This window comes from Hemitrygon akajei, chromosome 27 (assembly GCF_048418815.1).
Source record: "Hemitrygon akajei chromosome 27, sHemAka1.3, whole genome shotgun sequence".
Taxonomy (NCBI): domain Eukaryota; kingdom Metazoa; phylum Chordata; class Chondrichthyes; order Myliobatiformes; family Dasyatidae; genus Hemitrygon; species Hemitrygon akajei.
The window spans coordinates 29,115,735-29,138,337 of NC_133150.1; the positions used below are offsets into that span (position 1 = coordinate 29,115,735).

General features: G+C 41.5%; 1 protein-coding gene across 1 annotated transcript in view; it reads left to right on the forward strand.

Annotated features, from left to right (window-relative positions):
- The window catches only part of mdfi (MyoD family inhibitor), a 114,241-nt gene that overhangs the window by 37,660 nt on the left and 53,978 nt on the right, over positions 1–22,603 (forward strand). Inside the window, exon 2 of the mRNA XM_073030527.1 lies at positions 15,567–15,686. Coding sequence (XP_072886628.1) covers positions 15,567–15,686 — 120 coding nt within the window. The remainder of the gene's footprint in view (positions 1–15,566; positions 15,687–22,603) is intronic.

The window sequence follows — 22,603 nt, forward strand, 5'->3', positions numbered from 1 at the left end:
GCCTAAGACCCTCAGTAGCCATCTCCGCAGCTGCTTTATCTCAAGATTCAAGATTGTTTGTTGTCCTCCTTCAGTCCACAAGTGTAAAGGGGAATGAAATAAGACCATAAGACAAAGGAGCAGAAGTCAGCCATTCGGCCCATCGAGTCTGCTCTGCCATTTTATCATGAGCTGATCCATTCTCCCATTTAGTCCCACTCCCCCACCTTCTCACCATAACCTTTGATGCCCTGGCTACTCAGATACCTATCAATCTCTGCCTTAAATACATCCAATGACTTGGCCTCCACTGCCATCCGTGGCAACAAATTCCACAGATTCACCACCCTCTGGCTAAAAGAATTTCTTCATAGCTCTGTTCTGAATGGGTGCCCTTCAATCCTTAAGTCATGCCCTCTCGTGCTAGACTCCCCCACCATGGGAAACAACTTTGCCACATCCACTCTGTCCATGCCTTTCAACATTAAATTAAATTAAATCAGTAACAAATAATTGTTACTCCAGATCTGATGCAGCTTAAAAATCATACAATAAACAGAAAGAACACAATTAATATAAATACATAAGGATAGTTTATTTACATAGACTTATTGTAGTATATAGAGTGATGCTAGGTACAGGAGTATCTGTACATAAGGTGACTGACAGGAAACGATCAAGTAGTGATGGTGCTTAGTGGGCTGGGATGGGTTAATAAGTGGAAGTGTTGATCAGCCTGACAGCGTGGAGGATGTAACTGCTCTTGAACCTGGTGCTCCCAGTGTGGATGCTGCATAGCCTCTTCCCTGACCAAGTGGGGCAAACAGTCTGCTCCTTTACTAAAGTGGGGTCTTGCCCTCAAGACCTGAACTTGCCCACCTCAGAGTCGTAGTTTTGCCCAAAGTGCAATGTGAAAATTACAGTGAGAATCATACAACATGCTTATTATGCCTGCTATGGCTATTTGAAAGACCAATCAAATGAGTAATATTTCCTTGTTTTTGTTTCCTTCTCCATAATCCAGCAATCCCTACTTCTTTCAAGTTTTACATCTAATCTTCTCTTTGAGTGTTACAATTAGACCTTCTTCCATTTCTCTTTCAGTTGTGTATTCTAATTCATGACTTTTGCATAAAAAATCCTAATATCTCCTGTTTTGTCAATCCATAACCACAAGTTTTCTTCTCCCTTTTGAATAACTCCGTTAACTCTCTCATTAACTTCATCTGCCCTAACGAGAACAATCTTGTTTTTATAATCTCAAGCAGTTTCTTTCAGTACACGCTATTAAAGTATATTTGTTTTGAATATAGTGTTTAAAATTGTACTTCCAAAATTATTCACTTATAGACAGGCTAATATTAGTGATATTCATAAGCAAGAAGTTGCAGTGCTTGGTTGCGTACTCTGGAGGACGGGAGGACGAGATACTTTGTGCAATTTATGAAATATGGATTAATGCACATTATTTTGTCAGACATTGAGAAAGATGTATCCAATGACCTTACATTTGCAATGTGCATGTTCACAGTAAAATTGCTAATATTGCAAAAATGTTGCCAAAATTTAAATCAACTCAGTAATTTTGGGCGGATGAACTAGATAAATGATAAACTTGGGATATGCCAGGGTCAGACGAACACACTTGTGATGTTTCTGACCCAGACAAGGCTCAAGGCCAGTTCAGACAGCAGAAGTAGATAAATAACTCAACTTGGTGAGCAGAAAGATATAGGAGTCATAATATTGATGTCAATGAGAGAATCAGGCACAAAAGCAATTTTATCTGGGCCATGGACTGAAATAATAAAGTGCTGCTCTGCTCTGTTTTACTGTGTATTGATTTCAACACCTAACGTTAGAATTACACTCAACAAGTTTAAAGATTTGGAAAAGCATTCACCAAATGAGATCATGAGCTTTATAAATGCAGGTTAATAGTGCAAAAGCAAGGAGCAGATTGGTTTGAATTTTGAGGCCTAGTTGTTACACAGTATGAGATTTTTCTTGGGGGAGTGGACATTGAGAAGTCATAATCTTGCAACTAGTGGCAATCTCTCCATGAATTGAAGAATCGTGCTTTGGAGATTTTGCTGTAAAACATCAACATAAGTGCAAGCTGGCTTTTTCCACTGATGTAGGATGAGACTAGAACTAGAGGTCATGGCTTAAGGGTGAAAGGTGAAATGTTGAAGGGGAACATGAGGGGGACCTTCTTCACTCAGAGGGTGAAGAGAGTATGCAATGAGCTGCCAGCATAAGTGATGGGTGTGAGTTCAATTCAACATTTAAGAGAAAGGTACATGGAAGGGAGGGGTATGGAGGTCTCTGATCCTGGTGCGGTTGATGAGGCTGGCCAGATTTTTAGTTTACTACAGACTAGATGGGCCAAAGTGCCTGTTTCTATGGTGTAGTGTTCTATGACTCTTTGACGTTCCTGGCAAGTTGCCTTTCTTTTGACTAACTGCTCTGGTCCCCAAGAACTGTAAATTCAGTAGATTTCATACCACATCAATCCAACCAACCATTCCGACTCCTCTACATCCCCTAACCATACCACAACAATCCAACGAACCATGACTACACCCCTCTCTATCTCTCTTAAATTTCTTAAACACTAATTTCAATATAGCAAAGGATAGATGGGTGAGAGGGATTGTGACTTTTAGGCAAAGCGAGAAAGCTAAGAATACTGACCACTGTATCAGAAATACAGGGAGATAATAAAAGGGACGAAAGGGAGCGAGAAGGAGCGAGGGAGACAGTTTCAGATAAGACTGGGATTGCCTGAATTGTAGATATTTCCGTAACTCATCACTAATCACCAGGAGAAGCAGTGGAATGGGACTCATAAATCAAGGGGAGAGGTGCCTCCGGTCACAAGGCGTTGACTGAATCTCTTAATTATAAAGAATTTCTTGCTATTGAAGCACTCTATAAAGTGTGCAGCTTTTATTAATTGTCTGTGTCCATGCGGAACGTTGATGAGGGTCAAATGAACGTCTACGATTTGAAAACGTAAGGATGAGCAAGCTCCTTTTTTTAAAACTAATTTTATTTAAAACAATAATGTAAAGCAGTTCACCATTCATTTGAAAATAAGATCCAAGTTCATTAGTGATTTATCTTTTCAAGCCACAGTCACATGAAACATCAAGTTAATGTTGCATGTTGGCTTGCCATTTATTAATAACTGCTACACCTTGGTGGAAGGAGACCCTGACTGGAAACAAACTCCAAGTTACAATGAGCAGGAGTGCCATTTTGAGCTGAGTCTTTTTCCTTCACTCAGAGAGAATTACAGGATTTGGATCTTCAGTGTTGATCATTTTGGGAAGAAATCCTGAAATAATCTTAAAAGGAGGATGGAAATTCACCAAACATGAGAGAGATGAGAGAGGGCCATAACTCTCAGAATAAGCAAGGTACACTCAGTGACCATTTTATTAGGTTCAGGAGTGAAACCCAGTGAGGTCTTTTGCTGCTGTAGCCCATCCATTTTAAGGGTAAACATGTGTATTCAGAAATGTTCTCTGCACTCCGGAAGGGCATTTCTGAGTCCATCTGTTGTAATGTGTGGTTAGTTGAGTTACTGTTTCCTTCCTGTCAGCTTGAACCAGTCTGGCCATTCTCCTCTGACCTCTCTCATCAACACAGCCTCTTCACCCACAGAACTGGCACTCACTGGATGTGTTTTGAAACATTTCCTGTAAGCTGCAGAGGCTTGTGTGTGAACATACCAGGAGACCAACAGTTTCTGAGATACCCAAGCCACCCCATCTGGCACCAACAACAACTCCATTGTCAGAGTCACTTAGATCACATTTTTTCCCAATATGATGTTTGATCTGAGCAACAATTGAAGCTCTTGACTATGCCTGCATGCTTTTATGCATTGAGTTACTGCCACAGCATTGGCTGATTAGATATTTGCATTAACGAGTATATATGAAACACAAAATGTCAAGGCAGTTCAAAAGAGATTTGCCAAACAAGATTTTATAGTAACTAGTGCAAGGGCAAATCAGAGCGGAGCAGATGGCCAGGAGCTTAATTAAAGAGCTATAGTTTAAGAGATAAATTAAGATAAGAAAGAAAGGCAGTGAATCCCAGAGTTTAGCATCCAGTTTGTTGAAGAATGGTGCGTATGGTGGAACAATTGATAGTGGGCATAATTAAGAGGACGAATTACAAAGTGTGCAGCAGGTCCAAGAGAATTAGAGAGCTGAAAGTGATTACACAAGTAGAGAAGGTTGAGGCCATAAAGGAATTTGAAAACAAGTGTGAGGATTTAAAACTTATCATTGTTTAACAGAGGTCTGACAACCAAAAAGCATAACGTGATGTGTAAACAGGCGTGGGTGGAGAAGAGGAGACAGGCACTGGAGGTTTGACAAATCTAAGCTTTTGGAGGCTGGAATGAAAGAGGAATTTGCTGGACCAGGAAAGTCAAAAAGATAGCGAAGACTTTTCAGCAGCAGGTTGAATGAGGCAGGGGCAGAATCAGCAGATATTACATTGGATAGTGTTATTGGAGCCATCAATGTGTAGTCTGATGCTCACTTCAAGGCCATTTAACACACACCCAGATCCAAGATTAAAAATTCAGGATTGTTTGTTGTCATTCTTTAGTAGATGAGTGTAAAGGAGTAATAATTTTTGTTACATTGGTAACACTGAGAGTCATAGGAAGTCATTCCTGCCTGTGGCCATCGAACTTTACAACTCCTCCCTCGAAGTGGCAGACACCCTGAGCCAATAGGCTGGTCCTGGGACTTATTTCCACTTGGAATAATTTACTTATTATTATTTAACTATTTGTGGTTTTATATTGCTATATTTCTACACTATTCTTGGTTGGTGCGACTGTAACGAAACCCAATTTCCCTCGGGATCAATAAAGTATGTCTGTCTGTCTGTCTGTACTCTGGATTAGATGCAGCATTAAGAAAACAGAATGCACACAAGAAACACAATAAAAGAACAGAAAAACCAACAATAAATGTGAATATAAAAGCAACCATATAAAACACAAGGTACTGGTTAATGTTATATACATAGACTGCTTGTATGTACATAACGTGATGTGTATGTAGGTGTGGTGGGGTGGGTTAACGGGTGGAGGTGTTGATCAGCCAGACACTTGGGAGAAGTACCTGTTTTGGAGTCCACTATTCCTGGCATGAATGCGGCGTAGCCTCTTCCCTGATGGGAGTGGGGCAAACAACCCATTTAGAGACTATGGATGGTGAAAGCTTGGGAATAAATAAACTGCTGGAGGAATTCATAAATGCAAAAATCTGCAGGTGCTGAAGATCTTGAGCAACTCGTACAGATTGCTGGAGGGATTCCGCAACTCGGGCATCACATACGGAGGGAAATAAACTGTCGACGTTTTGGGTCTAGACCCTTCAGCAGCACACCATCAGGCATGTAATAACGGCAGTAACATTGACTTTTCTATTTCCCGCTTAAATTTATATCCAACATCCTGGCTACTGTTCGTGGCCTGTTCATAACTCCCAGCACGGTCTTCTTACCCTTTCAGTTTCTTAACTCTACCCACAAGAATTCTACATCTTCCCATACGACATCATCTCTTTCTAAGGATTTGATGTCATTACTTAGCAACAGAGCCACCCCTACTGCCTACCTGTCTGTCCTTCGAAACCCTTCAACAGATTGAGATAATGGGCAAAGAAGTGGCAGGTGGAGTATAGTGTAGGGAAGTGTGCGATTGTGCACTTTGGTAGAAGGAATAAAGGCATAGACTATTCTCTAAATGGGGAGAAAGTTCACAAATCTGAGGTGCAAGGGACTTGGGAGTCCTTGTGCAGGATTCACTATAAAAGTTAACTTGTAGGTTGAGTCAGTGGTAAGGAAGGAAAATATAAAGTTAGCATTCATTTCAAGAGGACCAGAATATACGAGCAAGGCTGTGATGCTAAGGTTTTATAAGGAAATGGTCTGACTGCACTTGGAGTATTGTGAGCTATTCTGGGACCCTTATCTAAGAGAAGATGTGTTGGCATGGGAGAAGGTCCAGAGGCAGGTTCACAAGAATTATTCTGGGAATGAAAGGGTTAACAGATGAGGACCGTTTAATAGCTCCAGCCTGTACTCGAATGAGCTTCGAAGAATGAGAGGGAAATCTCATTAAAACCTGTGGAATTTTGGAAGGCTGAGATAGAGTGGATCTTGGGTACATGTGTCCTATAGTGGGTGAGTGAAGGACTAGAGAGCACAGCCTCAGAAGAGAGGGATGTCCATTTAGAAGAGGGAAGAGAAGGAATTTCTTCAGAATCAGAATCAGTTTTAATATCACTGGCATAGGTCATGAAATTTGTTGCTCAGTGACAGCAGTACATTGCAATAGAATGTATGAAAACCATAAATTACAAGAAGTGTATATAAAAATAAATTAAATAAGTAGTGCAGAAAGAGAGGGAAAATACTGAGGTAGTGATCATGCGTTCTTTGTCCATTCAGAAATCTGATAGTGGAGGGAAAGATGCTGTTCCTGAAACGTTGAGTGTGTGTCTTCAGGCTCCTATACCTCCTCCTCGATGGTCGCAATGAGAAGAGGGCATGTCTTGGGTGATGGGGATTCTTGATGATGGATGCATCACTTTTTGAAGGTGTCATGAATGCTGTGGAGTCTAGTACCGATGATGGAGCTGGCTGAGTTTACAAGTTTCTGCAGCTTTTTCCAATCCTGTGCCGTGGCCCCTCCAGTTAGAATGCTCTCCATGGTAATCTGCAGAAGTTAGCAAGTGTCTTGGGTGACTTACCAAATCTCCTCAAACTCCTAATAAAATACATCTGCAGCCATGCCTTGTTTGTAATTGTATCAATATGTTGGGACCAGGATAGTTCCTCAGAGATGTTGATGCCCAGGAAGTTGAAACTGTTGACCTTTTCCACTTCTGATCCCTCAATGAGGACTGCTGTGTGTTCCCTCAACTTCCCCTTCCTGAAGTCCACAATCAATTCCTTGGTCTTACTGATGTTGAGTACAGGTTATTATTACAACACCACTCAACCAGCTGAGCTACCTCATTCCTGTACACCCCTTCATGACCATCTGAAATCCTGTCAACTATAGTTGTCAGCAAATTTAAAGATGACATTTGAGCTGTGCTTTGCCACACATTCATGAGTGGAAAGAGAGAAGAACAGTGAGCTAAGCAAGCATCCTTGAGGTGCACCAGTGTTAATGATCAGCGAAGAGCAGATGTTCCTTCCAATCCACATTGATTATGGTCTCCCAGTAAGGAAGTCAAGGATCCAATTGCAGAGGGAGGTACAGAGGCCCATGTTTTGGAGTATTTTGATTAGAACCAAGGGTATGATTGTGCTGAATGCTGCGCTGTAGTCAATAAAAAGCAGCCTGATGAAAGTGTTACTATTGTCCAGGTTTTCCAAGGCTGAGTGGAGAGCCAGTGATCTTATATCTGCTGTAGACCTATTGGGGCATTAGGCAAATTGCAGCGAGTCCAGGTCGTTGCTTAGCTAAGAATGAATTCTAGCCATGACCATCCTCTCAAAGCACTTCATCACAGTAGATGTGGGTCCCACTGAGCGATAATCATTGAGACAGCTCGCCTTGCTCTTCTTGGGCACTGATTTTCACCCTTTTGAAGCAGAAAGGCATCTCTGACTGCAAAAGAGAGATTTGAAGGTGTCCTTGAACCCTCCCAGTAGATGTTCGGCACAAGTTTTCAGAGCCCTACCAGGTACGCCATCAGGGCCTGAAGCAAGCGAGGATTCGCCTTCTTCAAAGATGGTCCAACATTGGCCTTCGAGGCAAGATCACAGTGCAGTCTTCAGCCAGAGGGTAGTGAATCTGTGGAATTTATTCCAATGGCCAAGCCATTGAGTATTTTAAAAACAGAGGTTGATATGTTCTTGGTTAGTCGAGGCATCAAAGGTTACAGGAAGAGGGCAGGAGAATGGGGTTAAGAGGGATAATAAATTAGCCATGGTGGAATGGTGGAGCAGATTGGCTGAGTGGCCCAATTCGACTCTTACATCTTATGGGAACCTTACTGTTGTACAGTGAGAGCTGTTGCTTCCAAAAGTACTAGCCATTCACACACTTGGTGCTCACACTATCTGCATGGATAGGTATTTGCAGATGGACTAACTTCAGACTAACTTTAAAGCAAAAACTCCGTTCCTTTCCTTGTTCTTCTACTATCAGCAAATAGGGATTGCTTAGCCTTTGAGTTGTAGAGGACAGTGGCTATCCAGACACTGGGTGCATAATATATATGTTACTTGTTTACTTCATAGCAGCCTGGTCCAATCTGCCAAAGTACACATTTTCTTACTGCAGCAGCTGCACAATGAGAAGGTGCAATAACTGGCTGATCCTGTTCTATCCAGATACACTTGTAAAATCAGGGTTGCAGTTTTAGAATCACTCAGCCTTAAAGAAGAATATTTAACCCAGTATGCCAGTGTTACTACTTCAAAAGAACAATCTGTTAGTTCCCCTATCTTTAAAACAAGAGATTCTGCAGATGCTGGAAATCCAGAGTAACACACTTAAAAGGCTAGAGGAACCCAGCAAGTTGGCAACACCTATGGAGGGGAATAAAGAGTCAATGTTTTGTGCCGCGACCCTTCATCAGGACTCGACGGGAAAAGGGAAAAGAAGCCTAATAGAATAAGTTCCCCTATCTTGTTCTTTGCTCATAGCTGTGCAATATCTTTTGTCTGACAAATACTTTTCTAGTTATCTTTTTCTGGAATACTGAATCTAAGATTGGACATTGAGTATGCCCTTTGTATTTTGATGACATTGAATAAGCAGTGTTGTTCTTGCTCTTTGTCAATGGACAGAGAGTAAGAGGCTTTATGTACATTCTTCTGAAAGACTTGTACATTTGCCCTGAAAATGAACAGGATTAATCTTGAGGACCAGTGATGTGGAATGAATTTTACGGAGAAGAAATGCCCTTGAAGCCTAGTTTCTTCTCTCTTATTTTGAGCAGGTGAGGAGGTGAATGGTTGGGGGAGGGAAGAGAGAGAAGAGTGGGCGGAGAGCAGGAAAGAGAAGAGTGAGACGAGAAGGGAAAGATATGCCACACAAAGGAAGGTGTGTAGTGTGAGTTTCATGCTCCTATTTTCACCCTACTCCCTCTGTTCAAATTTGAAAGCCTCAAGGGAGAAGAAAGCAGTAAAAATGAGTGATTTGGGGATATTAAGAAGGAGGCAGTTTGCAAGATAGAGATGACAGCATGAAACCCATAATACAAACCTTTCCTTGTGTTCTGTCTGGGAGCATGAGTGAGAGCAGAGTGCCAAGGGATCAAATGCTATGTTCTTCATGTTTTTGTGCATTTCTTGATTTAATTTTATCAATTCATTTAAGATTATTCAAAAATATGTTGATTGGAATGCTGCCCTTCCCATCTATATTAGCTCCATATGCCTGCTGCAACGCTTTAAATAACTCCTCTGTAACTTTGTTTGTTAAGTTGGAGCTCTAGACCTTCATTCCCATTCCCTTAGGAGCTCTAGTTCAATGGCACTTTGTAGATGTTAAGAGCACTGTGTACTAACACAGTTGTTCTCATGTGAACCTACACTGAGACCCATTGCATTGTTAAAAAGTCTCCAAGTCAAACTCGCTCACAGTGAGATTTTGCTTGTCTTCTAGGGAGTGCTCATTTTATTGACTGAATCAAGCCCAGTCTATCTCAGTTTAGAAGTTTCAGTTATATTTTTGGAAGAAGAGGGTTAAGAAGCCCCCTTGTATACCAGGGAATAATGGAGACACAATTCAGCAGAAGCAACAATTGATCAGCTGGAGGAATTCAGGTGAGGCAAGCAGCATCCATGGCAGGAAAGGAATTGTCAATGCTTCAGGTTGAAACCTGATGCAGAGTTCCAATTTGAAGTTTTGCAATTCCTTTCCTCACACAGATACTGCTCGAGTACCTCCAGCAGATTGTTATACCAGAGAATAATGTGAGTTTAACTAGATAAAACTACCAGGTTATTAGCAAAACTTTTTTTTAAGCTTCTTGCTGTTTGTCTGACTGCTGCTACCCTTCTGCTTAAAGCATTATGTTAAAAGATCAGTTGAGCGCAATTTGTAGGTCCTGTATCGATGCAACAATTTCTTCAGCGGAAAACTTGGTTGCCAATTTATAACAAGCATAGTATTTGGTCACCAACTCTACTTAGATTTAAACACAACTGCTGGATTATTTCCTTAGGAAGGATGAAATAGTCGATAATTCAACATTGACAACTATAGATTTTTTTAAAGGTGCAATAATTTTTCAACGCCTGGCAATGACTTTGTTACCCATCCCTAATTACCCTTGAGAAGAGGGTAGTGAGCAAGTTTCTTGAATTACAGCAAGCCACGTTATTCTGAATTGGAAATATATCACCAGCGTCTCAACGTTAGAACTTCCTATTCAACAGCACTAAGGAGTACCTTTACCAGTAGGACGGTAGCTAGGTTGAAGAAGGCTGTTCACTGGATGGGCAATAATTCCTGGCCTTGACAGTGATACCCAAATCATGTAAAGTAATTAAAGTGTGATCCATCATCAGTGAATGGAGGAGCTTTCTTGTTCCATGTTTGATCTATTGCTTTGATGCTTCAGGATATGCAATATCAGCAACAATATCTCCTGAGACCACTTCCAATTGTTAACTACCATGCTACCCTCTCTGGTGGGACTGGGCTTTGTCAATTCCAACTGCTTACCACCATGCTGCCCCCTCTGGTGGGTCTGTGTTATGTCACTCCCATCTGCTTACCACCGTGCTGCCCCCTCTGGTGGGTCTGTCTTGTTTCTGAGTATGACAGGCTGTGATGACTCGTGTACGGCAGCTTGCCCAGATTAGGCACCAATCCTCAGATGTTTGCAAGATGACTTTGCAAGGTTTACTGTGCCGGAAGCAACACTGCCTCTCCTAAATTCAGGTTGGAGTTAATGAAAAATGATCGGATCAGATTTGTTCTAGAACACAAGAAATTCAGCGGGTGCTGGAAATCCAGAGCAACGCAGAAAAAGTGCTGGAGGAACTCAGCAGGTCAGGCAACCTCCATGGAGAGTAATAAAGAGCCAACATTTCTGTCCGAATGGTTGGGGGAGGGAAGAGAGAGAAGAGCGGGCGGAGAGCAGGAAAGAGAAGAGTGAGACGAGAAGGGAGTTTTAATTTAGCAGTAACAGTACAGCTCAGTAGATTGCAAATTAATTTCACAGGGCAATTAGGAGTCAACTTCATTGGTTGGTTTAGGATCATCAAGAACGAATGACAGGTTATTTCCCCTTCGGCCTACCCACATGCGTTATTAAAACAACTAGGTAGTTGTGCAATGGTGTTTTAAAAAAAAATTCCACATTACTAAGTGAATGTAAATTTCACAGCTGGAGTGTTAGGTGGGTCTTTGAACTGTTGATCCATACCACTGGATCAGTAACTGGTCTGGTTGTAAAACTGCTATACCATGACCGTACCCGATGGACAGTGCTGAGACAAGCAGCAGACCGTCAAAGGTTCATTTACTATCAAAATATGCATCCATATACATCTCTGAGATTCATCTTCTCCAGATAGCCATGAAACAAAGAAAGAACATGAAAGTAATTCAGAGAGAAACATCAAACCCACTCCCAACTGCAAAAAAAACAACAGCATCCCGACCATCAACCCCCAAAACCCCTCCCTTCACACAAAACAGAGCAAGAACATTGGCTCCCAAGCAATCCCTCCCCCACACAAGAAAACTAACAGAAGTCAACAGAACATCAACTCCCAAACCCTTCATGTCACACAACGAAACAGAAAAGGAAAAGACAATTAAAAATCACAGGATATAAAAGCCGTGTCTAACAAAGTCCAGATTCCGTAAATGCAGTCGCCCAATCCATAAGTGCAGAGCCACGATATCGTCGTCCGATATCACCGACACTCGTCGAAAGAGAGGGACACCACACGAGGCAGAGGCCTACCCGTCTGCCACTGAGAGCCACACAGTGATCGGCTGCTCACAGGCTCCTTCTCAGCAGTGATCAAAAGGCACGCAGTCAGCGCTGAACTCTCACTCACCTTCCGTATCTGCCTCGATGTCTCAATTTTCCTTAATGCTTTAATCGGTGATTAACGGATGCTTTATTCAATGAAATGGAGTCGAATGTCGGCTCAAAGTTTCTTCACACACCTATATTAGCGTTGTCATGTAGTTTAGAAATTGCACACTAGGCTAGAAGCCTAGGGATTACAAACGAGTGCAATTGTTGTCTGAATAATTTCAATTCACTGTTAATTTGTGGGTCAATGCAAGAAACAGTGTATAAATCCAGCATTCATGAGTGATAAATTGGTCATTGCCTATCCCACCTACTCCCGAAAGCCCCTGATCCCACATAAATCTTACCATAAACCTTGACCTTAGCCAGACATCGCAGTCTCACAACTCTACCGTTACCACAGCGCCCACTTCCCCTCTTCTCACCATGTTCCTCAGTTCTCATTTCCACCACATCAACCCACCTACCTTCCTCCTCTACACGTCTATCAATCCCACCTACCTACCTCAACCCCACCTTCTCTATTTTTCCCCTTCTCCTTTTTCAAACAAACACAAGCCTTTTAATACAATCGACATCAGTACTCTTTCCTAATTCGTAAGTCATTCTCTCAGAAAGTGTCCCTTGCTAATAGAGTTCCCATCCTTCCATACGTATTCTATTTTATTTCACCTTTTACTATTTTGTAGACTTTTCTGCCCTTGGAAGTTTTCCCAACAGCCAAGCACTTCCCTTAGGAGTGAAAGTAAATTAGAGAAAGTCAGTGAAGCATAAATTGTACTCGTCTCATCAGTGAAGATAGCTGAATGGGTCAGAATGCCCTTTTCAATTCCCTTGCCAGAGTTTTTGTTGTATTGCTATCCTTCTGGTAAAATAGTTCAGTTTAAACCCTGAATCTGTTTGCTGTGCTATTAATGTCATCCTCCAGCATCTGGGTTAATAGCAAACAGCAATGTGCATATTTATACTTGGAGATTGGATTCAGACAGCTTCATGGTGAGGCTCCTGTTTGAGGTTACGTGACTCATTACTCACACACAACACTCATATTTGCACAGGTTTATTTACGCTTTTGTCACATTTCCACAAATGAACACTGGAACAGAAAACAGATAAATAGCAGGAGCACAAATATCAGACTGTGTTGCTTCAGCCTACAGACCGTTTTTACTGCTGATGGAGGTTTGGTCTGCAGAAAGCTGTGGAGAGATAAATGGTTGCATAGAATTACACAGAATCCACAGCACAGACACATCCCACTGAACTGAAACAGTATACACCACATAAACCTCTCTCCACTCCAATCAAGTCTTTTACTGAAGTGATGAGAAAGCTGTGTGCATTGGGCTTCTTTAAGGATTAGTTCCAGGCCTGTAGCTTTGTGTGAGGTATCAGTGCTTTAGATACTTGTGGAGATCATCATTAAATCATTTGCAGATAATACCAAAAATGGCCTTGTAGATAATAGACCCCAAGAAAGCTTTAAGCTCTGAGGAGATGTTTAACTGGAAACAGAAAAAAAGAATCCAAACAGAAAATTACTCAAATTAGAAAATCTATTTGGGGATGGCAGAGGAAAGTAGGTGGTGGGGGGACCAATTAAAAGGTAGGAAACTGAATAGGTCAGAGAAATTGAAAAATCTGTAGGCATTTTCCACAGATCCCTGAAAGTTGCATGAGACAGATAAGCTGTACACAAAGCATATGTAATGCTTACTCTTAGCAGCTGAAGCATATGAGAACAGGAAATTCATATCAGCTTCATATGAATAGTAGCTGGATGACAAGACTATCACATATGGTTCTGGTCACCAAACCATGGGAATGAGGCATGAGAGAGAAAATGTTGCCATTTCCAGAGAAGTTGAACCTTGTGGTGATATTGACTCTGGTAGGATTGTTCTCTTTGGAATACTGGAAGCTGAGGAGCGTTCAATTGAGATGTGTTATTGAATGAGGGGCCCAGACAGAATAATCAGAAAGCAACTTCCATTGGCTGTAAGGTCATAATAAAGACACACAAGTTCAAGTAACTGGTAGAAAGAGAGAAGCTGAGGGAAGAGTTTTTATCCAAAGACATATTTGGAGTCTGAAATTTACTGCCTGAAAAGTGAATTTCAAATTGCCTGGATAAACTTGTAGTATATCATAATCAGCAACCCCAGCTTGGAGACTGGGATGTGGGAACTGCTTGTGTGTCTCTTTCTTTCCTGACATCAACACAGAGAGCCAAATGGTCTCCTTTAGTCTTTGTGTGCTCTTCTTTCCAACTTCCCCTGTTTCACTGTTTCTTTCTCCTTCGGAGTTACGTCATGACATGATTTAATGCTATCTGTGGTCTCTGTTTCAACTAGTGTATGTAGCTCTAGGTTTCATGTACTTACCTCTCTCTGTGTGAAGAAGTTGCTCCCAAATTCGAATTATCTGTCAATGTGTAGAAACCTCAAACTGTCAACCAAGCACAGCTTCTTCAGAATTTGTTCAGCCTTCTCCTCCTTCTGTGCTTGAAAACCTAGGGTTCAGTGGGCACTAATGGACCAATGGTACAAATATTAGGAAGGATCAGCAGTGCCAGAATTTCTAGCCTATTGTCTCACATAACAGATCTACTAGTTGTGGTAGAGCCTGACGTGGACATATTGTGATCCAGTAACTGTGAAGGAAATTATTCATTTGACAAGCCATCCAACAATGCTGGGTACAGGGAATTCTCTTGTGTCCCCAGCAACCATTTGTGGCAAAGAGCCGTTAGGAATGATTTGGAAAGATTGCTCTTACTGTGTAAGCAATTATAGTCTGCAAAATTCTGACATGCTCCTAATTTAGGTTGAGTGCAAGCTTAAGATAAAATAGTTTTAAAATAAACAAGAGTCTTTGAGAGCCACAGGAATGTTTATTTACTGTTGCCCTCAAATAACCTACAACAAGTAAATAAACCATTTTTAGATTTTTTTTGTTATTTATTTGGAATGAACTTAATGGTGGTTCTTGGCATTGTCTAGTGTGGGTTTCTTCATCCTTCTCCTTCGGAACAAGGATGATTTTCAACCTAAATATGTTCATTGGTTAATGAAGTTGTATCTGTGTTTTTGCAAAATTGCCAGGGGTTGAAAAATAAATAAGATTAATGATGTGTTTAAATTAATCTAAAAACTCACATTAAAATTTCTCATGTTTTGATTTTGTGGATCATGAGGACAGAATAATCTTTGCTCACAATTCTGCCTCCCTTAAAGTCCAGTTCATACTGTGTGTGGGCTGTGATATCATAAATATTTACCCAGATAGGGGTCATTTCATCTCTCGTTTCACTCACAGGGTGACCTGAACATAATTCAAAGAAGGAATGTGAACTATGTGACACCATTCATAACCTCAGGATGTCCTAATATACTTTGCAGCTAATTACTTACTTTTGAAGTGTTGTTGCTTTTGTAGAGGAAAGCTATAGTCAATAGTACAAAAGCACCATTGTGAAAGTGACTCAATCTCTTTTTAAAATAATACACTCAAATCTTGTTGCAGGGAATGAAAATGAAGATGGAGAAGACCACGCGTTGTTGAGAGAGGATACTGCACCCTTCAATGAGCGGGAAGAAGAGAACGAGACCGGAGGTCACAGTTCATCAGTAGATACTATAACGTGTAAGTCGAACTGCTTATTAAATTCAGGAAGGCTAGAATGATTTCTCCTCTTCTGTTTGCCTCTCCAGATGTAGCTATTCAGAAACTCACATCAGTATCCTGATTTACACTGATAATCCTCAGCTAAAATGCACCGCCATGTCCCTTGAACCTGCCACTCTCTGTAAATTGTAAACACGAGGAAATCTGCAGATGCTGGAGTTTCAAGCAACACACACAAAATGCTGGTGGAACACAGCAGGCCAGGCAGCATCTATAGGGCGAAGCACTGTCGATGATTCGGGCCGAGACCCTTCGTCAGGACTAACTGAAGGGAAAGATAGTAAGAGATTTGAAAGTAGGAGAGGGAGGGGGAAATACGAAATGATAGGTGTGGGGTGAAGCTGAGAGCTGTATCCCTTTTGCCAATCACCTTTCCAGCTCTCAACTTCACCTCACCCCCTCCGGTCTTCTCCTATCATTTTGCATTCCTCCCCCCTTTCAAATCTCTTACTATCTTTCCTTTCAGTTAGTCCTGATGAAGGGACTCGGCCCGAAACGTCGACAGTGCTTCTCCCTATAGATGCTGCCTGGCCTGCTGTGTTCCACCAGCATTTTGTGTGTGTTACTCTCTGTAAATTGGTAGGTTTCTTGCTGAACGCTCACGCTGCTTTTGTAAAAATTTCCTCCCATAATCTCTTTAGAAGTGGCAGGACATGTAAAGAGAGTAGTTACATACCTGAAGATCCATGATTACTTGCTTACAGTACAATAGCTTTGATGTTCTTGTACGTTTATAAAAAAGACTGCTTGGACTATATTTCATCAAATTCTTTCCTAATTTCTGGAAGGAAGTCATGCCTTTGAAAGAAGTTAGAGAAAAGATTTATATTCTAAGAAAGGAAAATTTCATCTACCACATTAGACAGAGTTTTTTCTCAGAGCAAAGACTCTTAACAGATTTGATGGGGCCTGTAACACTTGGTGGTTACTCAAATGAGTGAGGTTAGACCATGATGGTTAAAAAGGAAAACAGTGACTTCAGAATAAGTTGGAATCAACCCTTACCTATTTTCCACAGATGACCCTCCCTAAGGCCAAAAATTCACGGAGACCAATTTTGATAACTCGCCTCTACTGAACTAAATCAATACAGGCCACCGAGCAATTCTGATTTGAGTGTCTCAGTACCTCACTGGACAACCTGGAACTGCTGTTGTTTCTCTTTCTGCTTTTTGTCAATACTGGGCAATTAAAAAAGCAGCACCATTTCAGTATATGGCACAAATCCTCAACTTGTACAGTCGGCCCTCCTTATCCACAAGGGATTGGTTCCGGGACCCCTCGCGGATACCAAAATTCACAGATGCTCAAGTCCCTTATTCAACCTGTCTCAATGCGGTGGACCTTAGGACACAGCGGAACCCAGACCTTATTTAACCTGTCTCAGTGCGGTGGACATTAGGACCCGGCGGCAGAGCTCTGAATCCGCACTGTTACTGTTCATGAAAATAATCACGATCATGATTGAAAATAAAGTGGAAATAATAAAGCGATCAGAAAGAGGTGAAACACCATCAGTCATTGTAAAAGCATTAGGCTACGTTGGTCAATGATCGGAACAATGGTAAAGGATAAGGTGAGAAAGGCTCTGCCCCGATGAAAGCTACACTTATTACTAAGCAACGCAGTTGTTTAATAATTGGGTTTTGGGGTTTTGGGTTTTTGATCCTCCACATCAACCCGGCATGGTGGAGAGCGCACTTGGGAGTGGTCTGTCACTGGATCGAACCCGGGAACGGAAGTTCCCGAGCCCAGTGCTGAAATATACGTCCTTAAGTGTTTTATATGCATAGAAATGTAAAATATATACTATATACTAAGCCAAACTTTTGACTAACTGATGCTAAATAAAACCGGATGTACCTGTTCTGAGTTACTTAGTAAGAGAACTTATGATTTTTTTCGATCCCAATCCACGCTAATCCACGCACATCCTCCCGTATACTTTAAATCATCTCTAGATTACTTATAATACCTAATACAATGTAAATGCTATGTAAAATAGTTGTTGTACTGCACTGTTTAGGGAATAATGACAAGAAAAAGACTCTGTACATGCTCGAACAACAAGTGCTGGAAGAACACTTCCGGGTTTTCGCGATTCGCGGTTGGTTGAATTCGCGCATAAGGAGGGCCAGCTGTATTATGTTGCTGTGCAAGATGTAAGGAGAAATTTTGAAAGGAAATGGAAAAATAAGGAAAGGAGAAAAGGAGTGAATGTGTAAGGGATAGGTTGGATGTGAGTAGGAGAGAGAGAGAGAAATAAGTATTGTGGGTAGCTTTACTTATGCCCTCACGCAAGCTTTCAGTCTGTCTTTCATGGGGACTTAAGAGCAACATGGAGCCTTGTGTCTTAGTTGAGTAAATTGTTTGATAGTTGAGTTTGGAATCAGGACTGAAAAGGGAAGAAAGATCAAAGCAACTACTTCATTCTCAAAACAATTTTGGGCTCCTTGCTGCCAAAGCCTGACTCCTTTTGCTAAATATAAATACCGTGAATTGTGAGAGTGTTAACTGAAAGCTGCAGAGACTGTCATCAATCAAGCATGTTATGAAAACACAAGATCTTTGCAAGGAAGAAGGAATCTTTCAGGAGAATTATTGCAAATGACAACAGAATTAAAAATATTATGCCTTGAGCTTCACATTGAGATTGTGAATGTCCTTCAGTGTGTAGTAGAAGGGGCAATTCATGATGTGAATGGGAACCAGAGTGCCAGAACAGATAGTGGAGAGGTTGTGCAGACAGATGTTGTTAAGACCTCAGACAAATTCAGGAATCAACAGGTTGAGCATGGTGCGACTAACGTCCTGAGCTGTATGTATTTCAATGCAAGAAGTATTGCAGGAAAGGCAGATGAACTCGGGGCATGGTTCAAGACATGGAATTATGATATTGGAGCCATTAGTGAAATTTGCTTGAAGGAGGGGCAGGCCTAGCAGCTCAATATTCCAGGGTCCCTTTGTTTTAGACATGATAAACTAGAGGGATTATAGAGGGGAAGAGTGGTGATACTAGTCAGGGAAAATGTCACAGCAGTGCCCAGTCAAGCCAGACTAGAGAACTTATCTAGTGAGGCTTTATAGGTGGAACTGTGGAATAAGAAAGATATGACCACATTAATGGGGCTATGTTATAGACCATCCAACAGTCTGCAGGATTTAGAGGAACAAATTTTTGGAGAGATCCATAGACTGTTGGAAGAAACATAAGTCTGTGATAGTAGGAGATTTTAACTTTCCACACATTGACTGGAACTCCCATACTATAAAAGGACTAGATGGGATAGAGTTTGTCAGATATGTTCAGGAAAGTTTCCTTAATCAATACATAGAAGTCTTAATGAGAGAGTGTGGAATACTTGATTTCCTATTAGAGAATGAGAGGGCAGGTGACAGCAGTTTGTGTATGGCAACACTTTGCATCTAGTTATCACAATGTCATTAGTTTCAAGGTAATTATGGAAAAGGGTAGGTCTGGTCCTCAGGCTGAGATTCTAAGTTGGAGAAAGGCCAATTTTGGTGTTATCTGAAAGGATCTGGCAAGTGTGGATTGGGACAAGCTGTTTTCTGGCAAAGGAGTACTTGAGAAGTGGGAGGCCTTTGGAAGTGAAATTTTGAGGCTACAAAGCTTGCATGTATGTGCCAGAATAAAAAGTAAGGATAAATCGTTAGGAAACCTTGGTTTTCAAGAGATATTAGGCCCTGGTTTTTTTAAAAAGGGATGTGCATAGCAGGTAAAGACAGGTAGGAACAAATGAGGTGCTTGTGGAGTATAAGAAATGCAAGAGAACACTTGAGAAAGAAATCAGGAGGGCGAAAAGAAGGCACGAGGTTGATCTAGCAGACATGGTGAAAGTGATTCCAAAGGGCTTCTACAGATATGTTAAGAGCAAAAGGATTGCAGCGGACAAAACTGGTCCTCTGGAAGATCAGAATGGTAATCTATACATGGAGCTAAAAGAGATGGGAGTGATCTTAAATGGATTATTTGCATCTGTACTTATTTGGGAAATAGTCTATAGAAGTGAAGCAAAGCAGCAGCAAGGTCAGGAACCGTCTAAACTAGAGATCACCGAAGAGAAGGTGTTTGCTATCCTGAGGACATATCCCCAGAACCTGACAGGATGTTCCCTCGGATGCTATACAAGGCAAGAGCAGAAATTGCAGGGGCCCTAGCAGAGATATTTAAATCATCCTTTGTGACAGCTGAGGTACCGGAGGATTGGAAGATAGCTAATGTTGTTACGCTGTTTAAGAAAGACTCTAAGAATAAACCAGGAAGTTAAAGGCTGGTGAGCCTGACATCAGTAGTGGGAAATTATTGGAGGGTATTCTAAGGGACCAGATATATGAGCATTTGATAGATAGGAACGGATTAGGGATAGTCAGCGTGAACTTGTGCATAGTAGGTTGTCTCTAACCAACCTTATAGAGATTTTCAAAGAAGATACCAGGAAAGTCGATGAAGGCAAGTCTGTGGATGTTGTCTACGTGGACTTCAGCAAGGCATTTGACAAAGGGAGGTTGGTCAAGAAGGTTCAGTTGATTGGCATTCAAGATAAGGTAGTAAATTGGAATAGACATTGGCTTTAGTGGGAGAAGCCAGAGAGTTGTAGTAGATGGCAGCCCCTCTGACTGGAGGCCTGTGACTAATGGAGTGCTGCAGGGATCAGCGGTGATGTAGCGGACAGTGAGGAAGACTAAAAGCTTGCAGTGGAATCTGGATCAGCTGTAAAAACAGGCTGAAAAATGACAGATGGAATTTTGTGCAGGCGTTTGAGATGTTGCACTTTGAGGGGACCATCCAGGGTGGGTCTTGCACAGTGAGCGGTAGGGCACTGAGGAGTGCGGGGGAAGAAAGCGATTTGGGAATTCAGGTCCGTTATTCATTGAAAGTGGCATACACTGGTAGATAGGGTCGGAAAGAAAGATTTTGGCGCATTGGCCTTCATAGATCAAAGTACTGAGTACAGAAGTTAGGATGTTATGTTGAAGTTGTGTAAGACCTTCGTGAGCCCTAATTTGAAGCATTGTGTGCAGTTTTGGTCACCTACCTACAGGAAGGATAAAAATGGGATCAAAAGACCACAGAGAAAATTTACAAGGATGTTGCCAGGACTGGAGGACCTGAGTGATAAGAAAAGATTGAATGAGTTAGAACTTTATTCCCTTGAACGTAGAAGATTGAGGGGAGATTTTATAGAGTTATACAAAGTGATCAGGGGTATAGACAGGGTAAATGCAAGCAGACTTTTTCCACTGAGTTTGGGTGAGACTATGACTAGAGGTCATAGGTTAAGAGTGAAAGATGAAATGTTTAGAGGGGAAACTTCTTCACTCAGAGGGTGCTGAGAATGTGGAACAAGATGCCAGCGCAGGTGGTGGATGCAGTTTTACTTTCCATGTTGAAGAGAAGTTTCAATAGGTACATGGATGGAAGGGGTATGGCAGGCTATGGTTGGGACTAGGCAGTATGATAGCTCGGCATGGACTAGATGGGCCGAGAGGCCTTTTCAGTTCTGTAGTTTTTGATGACTCAATGGCTCTTAAACAATAGAAACAATTCGACATACTCATTTTCCATCCCTCAGAAGTCTGAAAGCGATCAAGTCAATGTGACCTTGGATACAATGCATGGAAATTTTGTGGAGGGAAATTTAATACTAACTTTCAAAATGGAATTCGTAAGCCCTTGAAGTAGAAAATGTTCATGGTAACAGATAAAAGCAGAGGAAATCGACAGAATACCAATGCTGTGCTCCAGCTGGTCACTACTCGCAGGAGTTAATACTGGACCTGCTGACAATCATTGAACTAGCCAAAGTGATGCCCCAGCTGACTAATCATAACCTAATGTGGTGAGAAAATTGGAGTCCTTTCTGCATGCTTGAAAATTGGTTTGGACAGCCCAGCAATAAAAAGTTATACTGTCCATTTCAAACTTGCAGTGTTGGCAATTTTACCTCTTTGTCACTGTTTGTCAAACAGTGACACATGTTGATGCTTAGAAAATCCTACTGTAGAGCATGGCTCTGATTAATAGTCCTTTGAATTGCATTCATTCTTTCATACCAATCTCCATGAAAGTAGCCATTTGCCAAAATATCCTTTTCAATGTGGCTGCATTTGGCAGGAAACTTGAATTGCTCCAGGTTCTTGAATATTATTATACCTCCCGGCAAGTGGCAAAAAATGGCTTGCCTGTCTGCAGGCAAACGCAGTGTGCACCACAGAGGGAATGTCTTGACGCTCTCCTGGGTAGCTAGCAGGACGCAATGCAAAGAACAAGACTTAAAAAATAGACTTAGTTTTAAAGCATGGCAAGTGATGCAATCAACTTTGATTAGCTGTTACCTTTGACAGCTGGAAGGATTATGTATGTATGCGATAAAATTCACTTTGAAAATCTTTAAAATGTGATAGATATTATAGCAGTAATCTGCCCAGAGTAAATGCCTGCAGGTCCAAAGGATTTTTCTAACTGATGTACACTGATAACTTATTCTGGATATTTTTGTAGTTAAACAGGATGTCTGATATAAATCTATTCGTTAGTATGCTGCTTGGGTTTCTGGCTGAAAATCTGGGTGGCATGGCAGTTAGGATAATGCTGTACAGCACCAGCGATCGAGGTTCAGTTCACACCACTGTCTGTGAGGAGTTTATACATGCTCCCCGTGACTGTGAGGCTTTCCTCTGGGTGCTCCGGTTCCGAAGATATATGGGTTAGGGTTAGTACATTATGGGCATGCTACGTTGACGCCGTGTGTACAGTATGCTCAGTCACAAACAAGAGAAACTCTGCAGATGCTGGAAATCCAAGCAACACACAGAAGGTGCTGGAGGAACTCAGCAGGCCAGGCAGCATCTAT